General features: G+C 40.3%; 1 protein-coding gene across 3 annotated transcripts in view; it reads right to left on the bottom strand.

The window, feature by feature from the left end:
- ENOX1 (ecto-NOX disulfide-thiol exchanger 1) overlaps positions 1 to 15946 on the bottom strand; it is a 356835-nt gene that overhangs the window by 79323 nt on the left and 261566 nt on the right. For all 3 annotated transcript variants that reach the window (XM_030234651.2, XM_018908677.2, XM_030234653.2), the window contains 2 exons: positions 12209 to 12442; positions 1347 to 1559 (listed from right to left, as the gene is read on the bottom strand). In XM_030234651.2, the coding sequence (XP_030090511.1) occupies positions 1347 to 1559; positions 12209 to 12442 (447 nt within the window). The remainder of the gene's footprint in view (positions 1 to 1346; positions 1560 to 12208; positions 12443 to 15946) is intronic.

Below are 15946 nucleotides of genomic sequence, written 5' to 3'. Positions count from 1 at the left end.
GAGGGGCCCTGGTGTGAACTGAACAGCACGCCGTGCGTGGTGCCTGCATCTCTGTGCCTCACACTGCCTCTTAGATGCTGAGATGGAAGAAAACAATGCCTAGCAAATTACCAAGGGAATTAGCCGGTCTTTTAAATTTACTCTCTGAACATATGTCCACAGAAATCAAATGTCTTTAGCCCAGAATCTTTGTTTCTAAGTTCTGGCATCTAAACTCTTACATTAGATATATGCCCTGTGGTGAATTTGTCTTCTGAGATGATGAGCTCTCCATCAGTTATGCAGGAAGCCTTAATGGCCGCTCTGCTAAGCCAGACAAGTCCATCCAAACTTATGCATCCAACCCTAACTTTTAAAGGATGTCCAGTGAGGGGCCAGAAATAAATTGCACCAAAGCCTCCAGGGCTTTTTTTTTTAATGTAAAGATTAAGGGTATGATTCAGAAATTACAACATAACAACTTCACTGTCCTCTATCTGGTAAATTATCTTGGGTTTTGTTCTCAAATGGCCCATGAGGGCTGCCTCCAGGATTCACCTTTCTGAGTATCATAATGCCTCTTCCTTGAAGAGCCACAAGCAGACATGTTAAAAACCACCAACAATTAAGTCAGTTTTCTTTCTCCTTTTTTCTTACCTTTTCCTTTTTTTTCCCTCATCCTCTCCTCTCCTCTCCGAAAACTTCTAGGCAAGTATCCTGACCATTGTTTTATGAGGGAACCTCATTAGGGTAAGTTCATTGATTGTATTTCTGTACCAAGGAAATAGCTGCCAGCAGTAGATATTTAAGACAGTTTATCTGCCCAATTAATACTGGCAGATCAGTCCTGATGCCAGCAGCAGTACAGCTTACTTTTCTACTGTGGAGGTGGTCTTTATCCGTGAATATATCCCTCTAAGTTACTGGATTCTACTGCCTTTTACCTAAACACAGGCTAAAAATATTACCTAATTGTGCTCTATTCTGTGATTGACCTAGTTAACTAGCTGCCACACAGAGGCTACATATCCCTTCTCTCAAAAAAACCATGACCTTTTCTCAGAGCAGTGAGGCTTCTGTCTCGTCCATTCTTGAAGCGTTATGTCTACACAACAGTAGACGTTGTGAATAGAGCACGTCTTCATCTATTAATAAAACAAACTACTGAAACTTTGCTCACCTTGAATAATAAGTTCTTAGGAATGGTCCTTGATCCTCCAAACTGCCATAGAGTATGGAATAGGATGTGAAGTAGAGCATGACTGCACCGCAACTACTTACCCCCAAACAAACAAGCAAAATGATAAAACCACTACCACCACCACCACCATCACTACAACAACACCGACAAAAAGGGAGCTACTTACATTGAGTGAGGATCCCTGTTAAGGCATTTTTGAAACTCTCCTTGGCTTGCTCCATTTCTTGCTCGTGAGCCGCCTTCTCGTTCATGAGCCGGCGGACGTGGCTGTTGGCCGACTGCACCATGGAATAGAACTGGTTGGCAGAGCGACGATTCACCTCGCCTCGCTCAATCCAGGTGAGCAGCACCGTGATGGCCTCGGAAAACTTGCTATCATCTAGAACAATCAAAGCACAGGTTTCAAATTGCAGGCATAAATATCCTGCTGAGAACACATTTTCTGCTCCGTGTCACATTAAAATCACCATAAATCCTGCTTGCAGTATATCATCTTGGGCAACTTTTGTGTCCTTTGTTCTATCAGATATAAGAAGCCAATACAGCCATGTGAAACTATATAAATCTTCCTTCAATACCTGTCTTCTCCTCATTTTAATAGCTTTCTCACAACAAAAAGCAGCCTCCCCCCCTTCCCTGTGTCCTGAGTCTTCACTTTTGCCATGTGTCCCTTAAGCCATTCAGCAATATGGAATGACCTTACAGCGGGAGTGAGGAGACCTCTGTGGTACTCGACTCACTGAGGAAATGAAATGTGTCTGTGTTAATCTGCTCAGCCAAAAGCTCAGTCTTGGAGCTTGGGCTCAGCCATACTTCTGTCAACAGATTTCACTAACATCATGTTGTTAATTAAGGAACAATGCTGAGGCTGAACAATTCCTCCTCAAAACACTGATTAATTACAAGGAACTGCTTTGAAGAGACAATGTGCCTGCATTAATTTTGTATTATTTGTTTTGTACTATTTGTTTTATGTTTCACATTATATATATTTTTTAAAGGATTCCAAATGAATCCAGGAAAATACTTAGACTACATCTTCATGTTTGCCATTCAGGTAATGACAGTTGTTTTTCTCTGCAGAAAGATTGCCAAAACTGAAGGCTAGATTTTGCACATTCCCTCCCCTGGTAATCTTCTTTCCCTGACAGTGCTCTCAGCTTCCTCAAAAGACTCTAAGCACAGCATCCATTACACTTCAGGCTTCATCAGGATTAAGAGGAAACATTTATTTTAAGTCCCATTTAGACTGAACTGCAAGAAAATATTATTACAGCAGTGTCTTCCTGTGGAACCATTTTTTTGCAATTCAATATCATTTTTTCACCAGGATTTTATTCTATAAAACTTCAATTTCCCAACAAGTCATTTTAAACATCTCGTCTAGTGCTTTTTGGTTATATTTCTGTATAAATATTTTAGATGGTATGCACACCTTTCTGTAGGAGAAGGTATATGGTCATGGCAGGAAGATGTAGTGTAGTCATAACCAACAGACACTTAAAACAAAAACTGGAAAATACTAAACCCAGCCAACTGTGTTACAGGATACAGAAACATGTGACACAGTTCGTAAGACTCTTCTTTCCATGTACAAATAATGAAATACTAATTGTTAAGTGATTGTTTTGGCTCTTATTCTGAATCAATAATCACTTCCTTAAAAGGCAAGTAGCCTAAGAAACAGAGAGGACTAGTGACATGCTCTGTGCCCACAGCCTCTGCAGAAGAGATTTTTGCATTGCCTGATCTTTAACATCTTATTAACTGAAACATGCTTTCAGCTACAGCAATAAGATTTGCTCTCCGCAGCTGAATAGGCATGTTCACCCAAGATCCCTCAAGAAAAAAGCGCACAATAACACATAACACATTTCCTGTGTACAATGATGTATCAGTTGTAAAACATTAACACGTGATTCATTAGCACCATTCATTAATTTTCAGTGGGCAGGAAGAGTCAGATGGGCATCCTTTCATTTCATATTGTCTCCTTGGATTAGATTCCACTTGTGAGCTTTGCTGGGTACATACGCAGCAGGAATGTATTAAGTGGCTCTGATAAGCAAGGTTGGCTGAATATAGACCCCAAGAAATGCCAAATGCAAACAAGACTCATGCAAAGCCTCTTCACTGCAAGAAAACATGATGATAAGGCTCTCCAAAGGACTTGGGCAAAATCTTCAGCCTGCTGAGTTGCATGGGAACTGGATGTCAAAATTGCAATACAGCCAAGAACTCATGCCTGAAACACAATGTTTATTATAATTACACTAGTAAATAAGAATAACCTGTAATGGTTTCTGGCAATGTTAGCATGTTGCCATGCATGAGGAAAATCAGCAGCACAGAAAGATCCTCCCTTTTCCTTGTTTTAGTCTCTCCCCAGTACTCAGTCATGTGTTATTTTGCTATAGAGCCTCTGTTAAAAAAAAACACCCTCCCCTCGTTTTGTTTTTATCAGGCACAGTGGGTGTCTGTAAGGGATGTTCGTAAACATATCATCCTTCTGCCACATAGATTCCACCCATTTAAAAGGACATGCTGAAAACCTGTTTTCATCATACTGTACTTCCAGGGAGCAGGGAGCTGGAGAGGTCTGTGGGACTATTATAGTTAATTCACAGCTCTGCTCACAGAGCAGGAAAAAATCCTTTCATTGGTAAACATCAGCATCTTCATTGATTACATAATTAGAAGTTACATTCAAAAATGCTAGAGGGTAATATATGCACAACAGGAGAACATTAGTTAATAAAATCTTTTCTCTGCAGTTTTAAAATTTATGTCACCTTAATTTCTAACTTTTATATTCTTGAGCTCACTCAGTGACTGGTATAAGGTAACTCACTGTGAATCCATTTTTTTCATCCAGAATACTTTCTTAGCAATGAGAGATTGCCTTAGAAAATCAGATTTTCATATGAGATTGTTCATTTCTTTTTCAGTTAGTAGATAAATAGTAGAAGAAATGCAGCAATGGAATCTAATTTAAACAGAGCGTGAACTGCCTTATGATTGCAGCCGTTTATTTAAAAAAATAAAACTAAACTCCTAATTCTGTTCAAAATTATTCCCTCATGGTAGGATGCACATAATTATACACTGTTTAAAAACACACTCTTCAAATAAATTCCTTTATATAAGACATGTTCCCATATGTAATTGTTCTTTTAAAATAAGCATGTGGCAAATTATTTCTTACACTTAGAGCTTTCTCCTCCTCCAATTCACAGCATATTCTAAGCAAATACGGTAGGTTTCATCAGTGCTGGTTTTGCTGTCTGTTTAACAGTGAGGTGAACTGTGTCCCAGAAGTGCCTGCTGTCCTCAGGCAGCTGCAAAGGGAGCCTGGGCTGGCCTGCTCCTGTGTCAACACCCCTGCAACAGGCACACATTTGGTTGGAGTAATCCCAACCCTCCACAAGGACACCTGCTGCAAGCACCTGCACCCCTGCATGTTCCCTAAAGGGCAGCTCCAACACAAGCTTTGACAACGTCGTGTCATTTGAAGATTATTACCCATCCATCCAGGATGGCTTGCTGGGTCTCTGTTGATAGAGATTTCCAGGTGCTGCCAGACTCAATCACAGGGCACTAGAGATAAGATATTTCAAATTCCTCTTATATCAGCTACAGATATTTGACATTTAAATCCTAGCTCACAACTTAGATGAAATGAAATATATAAAAAAGAAAATGTGTCCCTAGGGCTGCCCGGAAAATTGTTAACAGGAATATTTCTATGAAAAAAGGGAATTATTGTTGACAAATGTTTTGCATTTTTATGCTTGTAATTTGACCACCTCTAAGTAGCCCCAACTGGAATAAACCTTTAATTGAAAAAGCTGTGACAACAACTGTTGCAGAAGGGTATCCTGGGAAAAGGTGTAGGAAATAGAAGTTTTACTTTCAGCTTATGGAGTTTCCCTGGTGTAACACAGGGTAGAATTCAGCTCAGAGTACCCACAAATGTGACTATTTATCTCTCAGTGTTATGCACCTCCATCAGGTGCTTTCACAACTTGGGTGATGATGTCTAAAGTCTTAGCCTTAGACTTAGGCTTAGAAAAGACATAGACTAATCCTTCCCTCTGAAGCCAGGCATTCAAACACTCTTATTCCTATAATTTTTACATTTATAGATATATTGCAAATATAGTTAACTTGATATTTCTGTGTTTCAAGAGTGACATTGCATGCTGGATTTCTAGCTAGGACAAGATCAAACCCTGGGCAACTGATTAAGCCTTTTTATTATCTTTTCAACCCTGGTCTTTCTCAGATGTTTGAAAAGTATCTGAGATATTTCACACAACACTTGGAGCCTCTCTAAATAACGGTACACCTTCTACATTGTCCTATGGTCTATGGTCACCAGAGTCACCATTCATTGTCTCTTGTCCCGAATCTTGCACCCCTAATGCTTGCATCCCCTCCCAGGATTGCAAGGACATGCTGAAAAGACAGAGTTGGACTTTACTCCAGTGACTACACCTAGAAAGCTCCTGTGCTGTTTGCCTATGTTTTGGGGAGCATTAATGATCTCATAGTTCTCTGTCCCCTCTGTAAGATGGGAAGGGGCAGGTAGACCTTTATGCCAAGTTCTGCCCTGACCAGCAGAAACCCAATTAACCAACACCCCCTGAAGGTGTTCTTGAGTGCACTGAGCATGACTGTGCTGCAGGGCAGGCAGAGAAAGGATAAGAGTGGTGGGATATGTCTGAACTTTGTTGCCTCTGATTAACAGCCCATCCTCTGTTAGCTGTAGCAGTGCCATGGGAAGATGTGTTCCCTGCCTCATCCCCACGCTCAGCACTACCCCCTGGCTCATGGTTACACTGCCCTCAGTCTGCCTGGAGCTGCTCAGCTGCTCAGACTCCAGTTCCAGTTTGCCAAACTGGGCCCAGTTCAAACAGGAGGGTGGCACAGTTTAGTTCAGAATGCAAACTTCATTCCGTAAAGCCACAGCCAGGGGAGGATGTATGGCCAAGGTTACTCTTAATCTGACTTCTGACTTGATAATTTATTAAACTGTAACTAAGATTTCTAAATTGCAAAAACTGAATTCATCACAAAAAAGAATAAACATTAGGAGGCGACTGCTGTGGGTGAATCAGGTCACAGAAAAGGCTCACTAGCCTCTCTCATCAGCAGGCTCAGCCCAGCTCCCCCATGTATCAGGAACAATTTTCTTCCCAGCACACACCACTTCTGGTGCCAAAATGACAACCTATTTTTCTCTTGGCTTAAGAGCTTCTTCTGTACCGAGTGCCTGCCAGTGACCTAGAAACACAACTCTTCAGTCTACTACCCTCACCTTCTTTTTTTTCCTGCTCAAATCCCTTATATAATTGTGCCATGCATCACACACATCAGTCTAGTACTTTTGGGATTAATAACATTTTTAACCCAGTGGCGTTGCATAACAAGTAAGAATCAAGAAATACAAATTCTTACTGCCAAAGGGCTCTTTTAAAGAATGATTAATATCTACCTTACTATTTTTTAAATAGCCTTAACTGCATACTATAACCAAGAAACTTTTCCAGTTATGTAACAAATCTCTAACTGACACTAGATTTGATAAAAATAAACTTATACATTCACTAAAGGATATTTTAAAAAGTAGTCTCTCCCCCCTACATAATCAAATTCTTTCTTTCTTTCAAATTAAATCACACAAGATTCTTCCTGGGGTGGGTGTTTCATGTCAGACACAGAAATCCATTATCTTCTCCTGCTGATGCCATTATTTCCAATGAAAAGTAATTATGAGGGTATTGAGTTTCCTCCCTATTTCTCAAAATCACACCAAAAACTTTCAGATCAGCGAGCTGCCATTTCCCAGGTCTTAGTAATTAACTTGAGTCATTTTCCAGTGTGGAACATTTAATCCAGTGGGTTTACATTAAAACCTCAAAATCTGAATTGATACAATACAGCTGAAGTGAGGGGAGGATGCTTTTCGAAGTGTACTAAGCAATGAGTGTGCCTCCTGTAGGCTTTAGGAGGGACGTGCCCAGGGAATTGGCTTACCAGGCTGCTGATAGCTGAGCCCACCTTATGCTCTTCTGCCAGCAGACAGAAGTGCCCTCGCACTGTGCCTGCTCACAGCCCCTGTGCCAGGCTCTCGGAGCCAGATGTATTGTGCCACAGCAGATGTCGGCAGCATATGGAAGAAGGAAGGAGAAAATGATAATCTAAAACCAGGAAGGGTGAGGGAACAGATTTCATGCTAAAGCGTTGAAACATGTCTGTTTCAGGGCTCTGTCCTGATATACCACTAATAAAAAAAAAGAAAATTGTGCTAAAAAGAAGCCCGGAATTTCAGCATTTAAACCTGGCATTCACTGGATTTGTACATAGGATCTCACTTTGCCTCTCCATCTGACGTAGATCTGCACTGAGTTTGATCCTTTCTGGGAGAGACTTGCCTCTCTGCATAACTGCACTGTCTCTAGTGCTCCACTAGTCTGTCTCCCAAGTGCAGGGTGATACTGAAAGCAGTGTATTTTTCTCCTCAGTGAAGTATCCTCTCTCCCATGCAATTAAATGTTGTTTATATTTCAAACGACGTGCAAGAGTTGAGATTGTCAGGCTTGATGTTACCTGAGTCTTGTGCAAGGCACATCCCTCACTCTACTGTAACTGCCATCTATTTATTTAAATTTCCAATCTGTGCTCTCTTCAGGGCATAATACAGTGTCTGGCAAAGAAGCCGCTTCTCAATTTTTAAATTATATTTCTTAAAATGAAAAACCGTATGAATAACTTCCCCGTGCTCATAAAGAAACACTATATTAAAAAATGGAGGTAAATTCCAGGGTATTGTATTTAACTCTCAGATATTTATGTCTCCTTTGCTCAAAATATTTAAAAAAGCAGACATTCAGATATAAAGAGATGCCTTTTTTAAGTGATAGAACTATTTAGCTACCCACAGCAAATAAGACATATGTAGCATTTTAAAGGATCTTATTTGCAAGAAGTGATCTCTGAAGATGATACCATTAGGTACAGATATGCTTGAATTAAGAAAACCATTAAGTTTGAAATCCTGCTTTGAAACGCAAATGTCATAAGCACAGATTAAAATGTTTTGTTCCAATGCACCTGACAGAGCAGCACTCCACTTTAAAGGTTCAGCCTATCTCCAGTTGTGTCTTGTGCTGGGCACCACATGACTTAACTGTTTATAACGCACCCAGGAAAACAGATGTCAGAGTGTGCAAATTTGAACCTAAATATCTACCGACACATTCCGCTGTGCAGTAATAACACATCTGATTTAACACTGAGGAATTAAAATCTCGAAGACACACACAAATGCTGCAATGAACCAGAAGAAGTGAAAGTCACTTTTTTCTAGTGTAATTGCAGAAGACACAATACTCTGCTGGTTTTGTCAAAACAAGTACTCAAGGTCTATTTTCAAAGGCTGTTTAAGGAGGAAAATAACATTTACACTTCATTGTAAACGACCTTGGATTCCCAGAGTTCACATCTGAGAATTTATTGAGGTATTTTCTCAAGGAAACACAGGTAAGAAGGATCTCATGCTCTTCATGTTACTCATCTTGTTGCAATGCTGGAGCTCATTTCATTTTGATATTCGAGGCTCATGCTAATGACATGAATGGTGCAGGAAAAAAAATGTTCATACTGCCAACAAGGAGAGAGTGAAGAAGGACTTCATTTGCAGGAGTAATGAAGACCTTAATAAATAAAAAAAAAAAAAAGGCAAAAGGCAAAAGGGAAAGGGATATAAAATAAACAAACACTGTTTTTTACACACTGAATTGCAAAGTGGTGAAAAACTGCACTGGCCCATAGTTTGATGGGTTTCTTTAATTTCTGCAAAAATTAAGTGTTCAAACCAAGTTTTTTGCAGATATGAAGGGATTCAGGGTAGTCCACAGGGAATGGAGAGTATAATATAAATCCTCATGTATATGAGGCCTCAGATGCAGTAGATTCCCAGCCCCAGTCACCAGGCACTGAAGAACTGGTTCCTTTGTTCTGTGAAGCTCCACACCAGTAGAGACTACCTGGCTGAAAATTCACAATGAACTTCTGTTTCTAACTGGCACAAAAGTTCCTCTGTACTCTCTCACTCTCTCCTCTGTACTCTGTCACTGCTGTAGCAGGTAACTTCAGCACATCAGGGGAAGAGGAATATGCTGGCAACACTGGGGCAAGAGTTTCCAGCCAAGTCTGTTACACAAAAACAATGATTTCTTAGTCTTATGCTGCAGTTTGCAGCATGAGATACTGTGACCTCTGTTACAGACTCAGTAAATATCTAGACCACATTAGGGGAGTGGCTGATAAGCCTAATTCATCCCTGCTCACCGTAAGATTTCCTTGCTGTCAGATATTTCCAAGGTTATTTTGACAACAAAAGTTGCTTGGATTCAGACCAATTTATCTACATCTGTGGTTGCAAAGCAGTATCTTGGGTTGAGATATGCTTAGTTATTTTGGCTTGCTTTTTAGCTAGTGTTGCTCTGTGAACTTCTGGAGGCACTGGAGGAACCGAAACCTGCATGCTGGGCACCTGCAGCTCGGTCTCATGAGCTGGCAACAGAGCTCAGGAGTTTTCTGAAGTGGGCACCACAGCAAGGTCATGACCTTCCTTAAGAAAACAACTGCAGAGCATCTGCTGAAGGAACAATCTTTCAAGTTAAATCCTGACAAGTGCAGACATATTGTGATCCTTCTTTACTTTAGGATGAATTCTCCAGGCTTTTGCAGCAGTGCAAATGTGGTGATCATACAGAGAGCTGAGATTTTAACTCCAAGTTTTACATATCTCTGTGAGTGTGTGTGTAAGTGTATGTCTATGTGTGTGTGTATATATATATATATATTTTGCTACTTTCATCTGAAGTCCACATTTAAATTGTGAATGTATGATGATGGTTGGACTCAATCTTAGAGGTCTTTTCCAACCTCAATGATTGTATGAGTCTAATACATGAACTGCCCCTTTCCAGAGCTGAAGAATTTTCTTTACGTTGCTTTACTTCTTTTTTTTAGGATGTCACAAAGAGGTCATGTGGTGATTCCACGTTGCCCAAGGGAGCCCACAAAGTTCAATGCCACCATTTTACAGATACTGTCTGTGATGCCATAGGAAAGGTAAAGCAGACCACTGTAACTACTGAAGCCCACTCTGCTTTCTTTACTACCTAGAACAGGCACAGCTCATGCCCACTAAGAAGAGAGGGGTCTTTTCTGCACTCTCCACCCGTACCTATCAGTACAGATCCAGGGCCGGTGTCTTTAATCTCACAACAAACACAGCAAGGCAACTGTTAATTAGCAGAACTTTTAAAATTACAATATATTCTTTTGCAGGATTTTAATGATTTTCAACAAATAAAAAAAATAAACTTACCTTCTTTTTCTTTTTTAAGTGACGTACATTGCCGAAAGTTTATTTCTGGAGAAACAGTTATGCACATAGTATTGGTCTATATTGTGCTAAAAAATTTTTATATTAAACTTGAGCCTATATGTCAAGTTCTGGTTAAATTTCCCTTAGGAGAACCAAAGATATAAATGCTTGGAGTAGATTTTAATTAAGTATGGAAACTTCCCATAATGAAAAGAAAAATCCTTCTAAATATAGTAATTTTAAACATCCTACAAAAACCCACATTCAGTTGCCCCAAGCAATGATTAGCCATATGGAAGAAATTGTCCAGACGTCTTGCATTTTCTGGTTTAGTTCAGGAAACCCGTAGGCTTTACTGCATAAAGAAAACTTCCCTGCAAAGGATTAACTCCTAAAATATTCAACTAAAACCAGATGGATCTAAAACTGGACTGGAAGCTAGGTATGAATTAAAATTTCTTGTATTAGGGGCTCTTTTCTCCTGGTCCATAAACCCATCTGGGTTATTTCACCAACCCATCAGATAAATTGATGAATTATTTTATGGAGAAGTGTATCTGGTGGGGATGAGAGTCAGCCAAACCAGTAACTGACTGAGGTAGTAGCAACAACTAACAGCAACCAATGCAGTACTCAGAGAGACAGCAGGGTGCATCTCTGCTCCACGCTCCAAGGATGAAACACTTTGCACTGTCCTTCTCCGGCTCCCCAAACATGCTTCATAGTTAGAACAGAGCCCAGTGTGATGACAGCTAGATAGTCTAAGCCTAATCTCATTAATTCTGAAATAGTGGCAAGAATCACAGCTTCTTGTGACCTGGCACACAGTTAAGCAATGTGCTTGGCCATCATGGAGGAAAGAATGCCAAACACAACTGCTAAACACTTGATGAAAATAAATACAACTCTAAGCGGTGTGAAGAGTTGTTTGCTAGATATTTCTTTTAAATTTTGTTACCATGAATAACTTTATTTCTTTGCTTCTTACTGTTTATGTTAACTATTAAAATAAAATGAATCCTTGAAGTGCACCCTTGAAAAATAATAACTCAGTAAACTTATCTAGAAAAAAACAAACAAGGAAGCAAACACATACCAAAACATGACACTATCCTGCACAAGTAATTCTAACCCTAAAGAGGAAGTGAAAGAAGGCGTGGTGTGTGTCAGAGATAAGTTGTGTCAGCTCATGAGAGCAATTTGAATGCCAGGAACAGTCAAGTGCATGTAATGGAGTAACCTACATGCTGAGGAATAAAGTAATTTTAAGAATAAGGCCTTTCATGTGAAGAAGGATGCTTGCAACGGGTTGTCTTACTGTGAGAGTGTTTCCAAGATATATAATGGCAGCAACTTAACAGGGAAAAAACCCACCTGTAGCATTCTGAAGATAGTGTTTTAGCTGTTAAAGCACAGGTAGGTAGACAGATGTCATGCATTTCCAGCAGGTGGGTGGATGCCATTATGTTTGGCATAGAAATGGCAAAGAAAGCCATTTCAGTGGGGGAAAGCTAACAGGGCAGGTAATGAAACACATCAGAGAGAAACTGGCTTTGTTGCTCTGGCCCTTGCATGGCTCCTGCTTTTAAGTAATAATAAACTGAGAAGTAGCAAATGCTGCTTACCTTTCAATTTTTCAGCCAGCAAAGCAGCTTCGTGTTCAGAATAATGCATTATTGCCGGAGGTGAAGGAGGGCGCAGTCTGTCTTCTTCCATTTTACGTCTGTGGCGTTCTTCTCTGGCCAGCATTCTTTGTTTGCATTCCCATTCATAAAAGTCATCTCTTGCCTGAGCAAAATCAACATGAAGGCGACCTGAATCCTTTTTGTCTGTGCTAGATCCTAATCTCATGCGGTAACCTGAAATCAACAAGTAGAACTAACTGTTGCAGGATTTATTTGCTCAAATTTCTCTTCATTTTTTTCCCTCTTTTCAAGTGCAGCCAGGTAAAAATATAAATTAATAGATTCCCACATATCTATGCAATATCTATCAATCACCATGTTTTCACAAGAAGATAAAAATCCACCCGCTCATTTTTCTTCACCATTTCCTGCACCACCTATCACCGTAGTAGATGAGCTGAGAAGTCAACCCTAAGGTATGGAGCCTACATTTCTTAGAAATCTCTCAAAATATGTCATTTTTCCACATGATGCTTCCAACTTTTAAAAGAACAGAAGTCAGACAAAAACCAATTATTTAAAACAGATCTGTTTTTGTCTGAATGGGGAGTCCTTCTTCCCCTGATCCTGTTGAGATCATACTCAGCCTAGCGTTTTTCTCCACCCTGCCAAAGGAATTGGAAGTATGGGGAAAGGCTGAATTTTCTAAAAGCCATGACTATTGGTGAATGTGGAAATTGTGCTACATAAACTCCTGCGCCACAAAGAATGGTTCCATAACTACAGTGATGCCAGATCTCAAATTTTGAGACTTTACAATTGCATCCACTATTTTCAAATTCTCCAGTGAAAATAATCTAGCAGCAAATATAAATCACCTACAAATTGATTGAGTTCATCATTCCTTAAAGTAATTTCTAAAGTAGGAACAGATTCATTAGGCATTTGCAAGACTGTTTTTAGAACAAATAATGAAACCTGTTGTGCCTTATCTTTAGGGATATTCTGCATATTCATAATTTGGTCAATGTATCATTCTAAAGTTAGCACACTGCAAAGCTTTAAATTAAGGGCTACACAGCAGTACTAAACAGTCCTGCTCTGAACTAAAACTCTTGACTACTCTCAGAGGTCAAAAAATCATGCCAAAGCTATAAGAGGAGCTTTTTGTGGCCATATTTGGGTACCATACCTGTCTTTTTTCCAAGTTTTATTTCTAAGGCACAAATATATACACAGAGCAGTTCGTCTAACTTTTAAAATGCCAACTCAGAGAAAGTGTGAGAAAATACTATGTACAAGGCTTCAAACAGAGCCTTCAAATGTGGGTAAAATTAATCAGTCTACACAGGATAGCTCTAATTTCTCCATGCCAACATGCAACAGCCCAGCAGAGATTTCTCAAATGACAGGATGCTGCAGAGATGAATTCTGTGTTGAGCTGGCACACAGGAAGCTCTTCAGAAATGCACACTACTGCAACCACTGCATAATAACTCCAGAGAGAGGAAACTTCTGTTCAAAATGTCAGTAAAAATGGTGTTTGCTGCTTTTTATGTGCAATCCAAGAGAACCTACCTTCCAGTCTTGTGGTTTGCCTGTGGTTTTAAGAGCTTTAGCACCTCACCACCACAGTTAAAACTCAGTTCTGAGCTTCCTCCAGGAATAGCAAAGCTGGGAATTGTGTAGAAGATTAAGCACATCCTTGCAGAAATGTGTATCTAGGCATACTTTGTTTTACTACTGGAAAAACATCCTGCTGTATGAATACAAGGGACTGTCTGTACTACAGCACATGCAAGACACTAGCTTCAAAGACATTAAATATCCATATATGTAGTGATCCTTCAAATAAAAAATAATCTGGAAGCCTTTTGATTTGACATTTTCCTTTCAAACACCTTGTGGAGTTCAGCTAAGGAGTCTGCAGGTGAGGAAAAGATATGATTTTCATTGTCCAGCAAGGAGTGCAAACCCAGACGAAAAACTTGAGCTAAGTGTTTCAGTGGTCCTTCAAAACCAGAAGGCATAAAAAACTGCCTTACCAAGGAATGGTTTTGGTAGGTTCCTACCAATGAAATCTATCAATTCTGGTCTCCAAGATTCAGGAGCTCAAGGTGAAGTAAAAATAGATATTGTAGGAGTGGCAAAGGAGGGGACTGTTTATTATTTTAAATTCCTCTTGGCTTTGCTTTCTCTAGCTTAGAGAAGCAAACCTCTTTCCCCCCCAAATGCTTTTTGTGACTGTATATGTAGCTCTAGTCCCATGGCACTGAAGGGAAGAGTCACAGATACACCCTATTCAGTGTGAAATAATAGAAGAGCCTGGGTGACATTTCAGAACTGGGCTCTGAACTAATGAGGGTGCAATTATATGGTTTTATCCACAGAGGTGTAGGCACAAAGGAGTCAGCCAAAAGGGGTCAGTGGTGCAGCTACCCTGATAACTGTGACAAATGTTAGCCCCCTGCTCCCCGCCAGTTTGGCGTGCCAGCTGCATTCCTCACACAGCGTTTCCTCTGTGCCAGAACAGCATTATCAGCAATGCAAAGGACACTGCCAAGGTGCCAGGTCTCGTGAACCTAAAATTAGATCTCCCAGCTGGGCTGCACTTTCCAGGAAGACTCAATCTCTCTTCCTCTCCCCCCGCCGTCATTCACCTCCATTGGCAGGAGCACAATAGTTATGGGCAGAGACAGAAATACAGCACTGCAGAAGGCAAAGCTCTTCTGGACTTCAAGGCTCCTCACATAAGCTGAATAAAGAGCTAATGAAAAGGACTGTGCATCTATAGGTTTTGTGTGCACTGGCAAAGCTGAGTTGTAGTAAAGTGGCCCTCATTTTTGAAGTAAATGGAAAAAACTTGCACATTGCAGTAGCGCTGGACAAATGGTTCCCTTTGGGAAACCAAATTACCAAATCAGAGTTTGGAAATTTACCATGAATCACACTAAAATAATATGACTGCTTGTTTAAAGACTGAAGGTGGTCAGCCAGCCAAGTGATTTCCACCAGAACAGATACTTAGAATAATCTAGGAAGAGGGGACCTTGAAAATCACCTAGTCCAGAGCAGGGTTAGCTTCAAAGTCACAGTTTGGAATCTTTCCCTTAACAAAAACAACAAATGCCTCTAGGATGGTTTCTTGCACCTTCATATACTGGGCTTTGCAGACACTATAGGACCAATGACCTGGCCTGAATAGACTCCTTGATGGTTTGATAAGCAGAAAGACTCTGCATGCACAACTGGCAGTCTCTATTTTGTACATGAAATCCTCACGCACCCATCTGTGCTGGAAATTTTGAGCCTCAAGGCAGCTGGGAGGCTTGGTTTTTTCAATACTATGTCTCCCTATTGATGTTTGAGGGTGTTTGAATGTATAAGAGAAACACCTGGCACTGCCTCCCCTTCATGCATGGGCAATGAATTTTTTTCCCCATCTCTTTGCTCAGGGCTGCAGCTAGCATTAACTTTGTGCCTGGCTTGTCATTTTTAATTTCAGGTTTGCACACAGTGGAAGACGAAAAGGCTTTGGGAACTTGCCAAGATCCTCACTTTAAAGGAGCAGAAACAGGAAAAGTTAATGAAAGTGCTAAATAAAAATCAAACAGTATTTTCATATCACAGGTCTAGTGCAAACTCCATGGCTTGACTTACCTTTGAGTGTTGCTATACTGGGCAACAGCCAATAGCTGAGGGCTAACTGGGGATCTAGATCAGAGTGTTAATGGTGAT

The sequence above is a fragment of the Serinus canaria genome, chromosome 1, assembly GCF_022539315.1.
Source record: "Serinus canaria isolate serCan28SL12 chromosome 1, serCan2020, whole genome shotgun sequence".
Taxonomy (NCBI): Eukaryota; Metazoa; Chordata; class Aves; order Passeriformes; family Fringillidae; genus Serinus; species Serinus canaria.
Note: the sequence above shows the minus strand (reverse complement) of the source record. Positions and strands in the feature narration are given on the sequence as shown.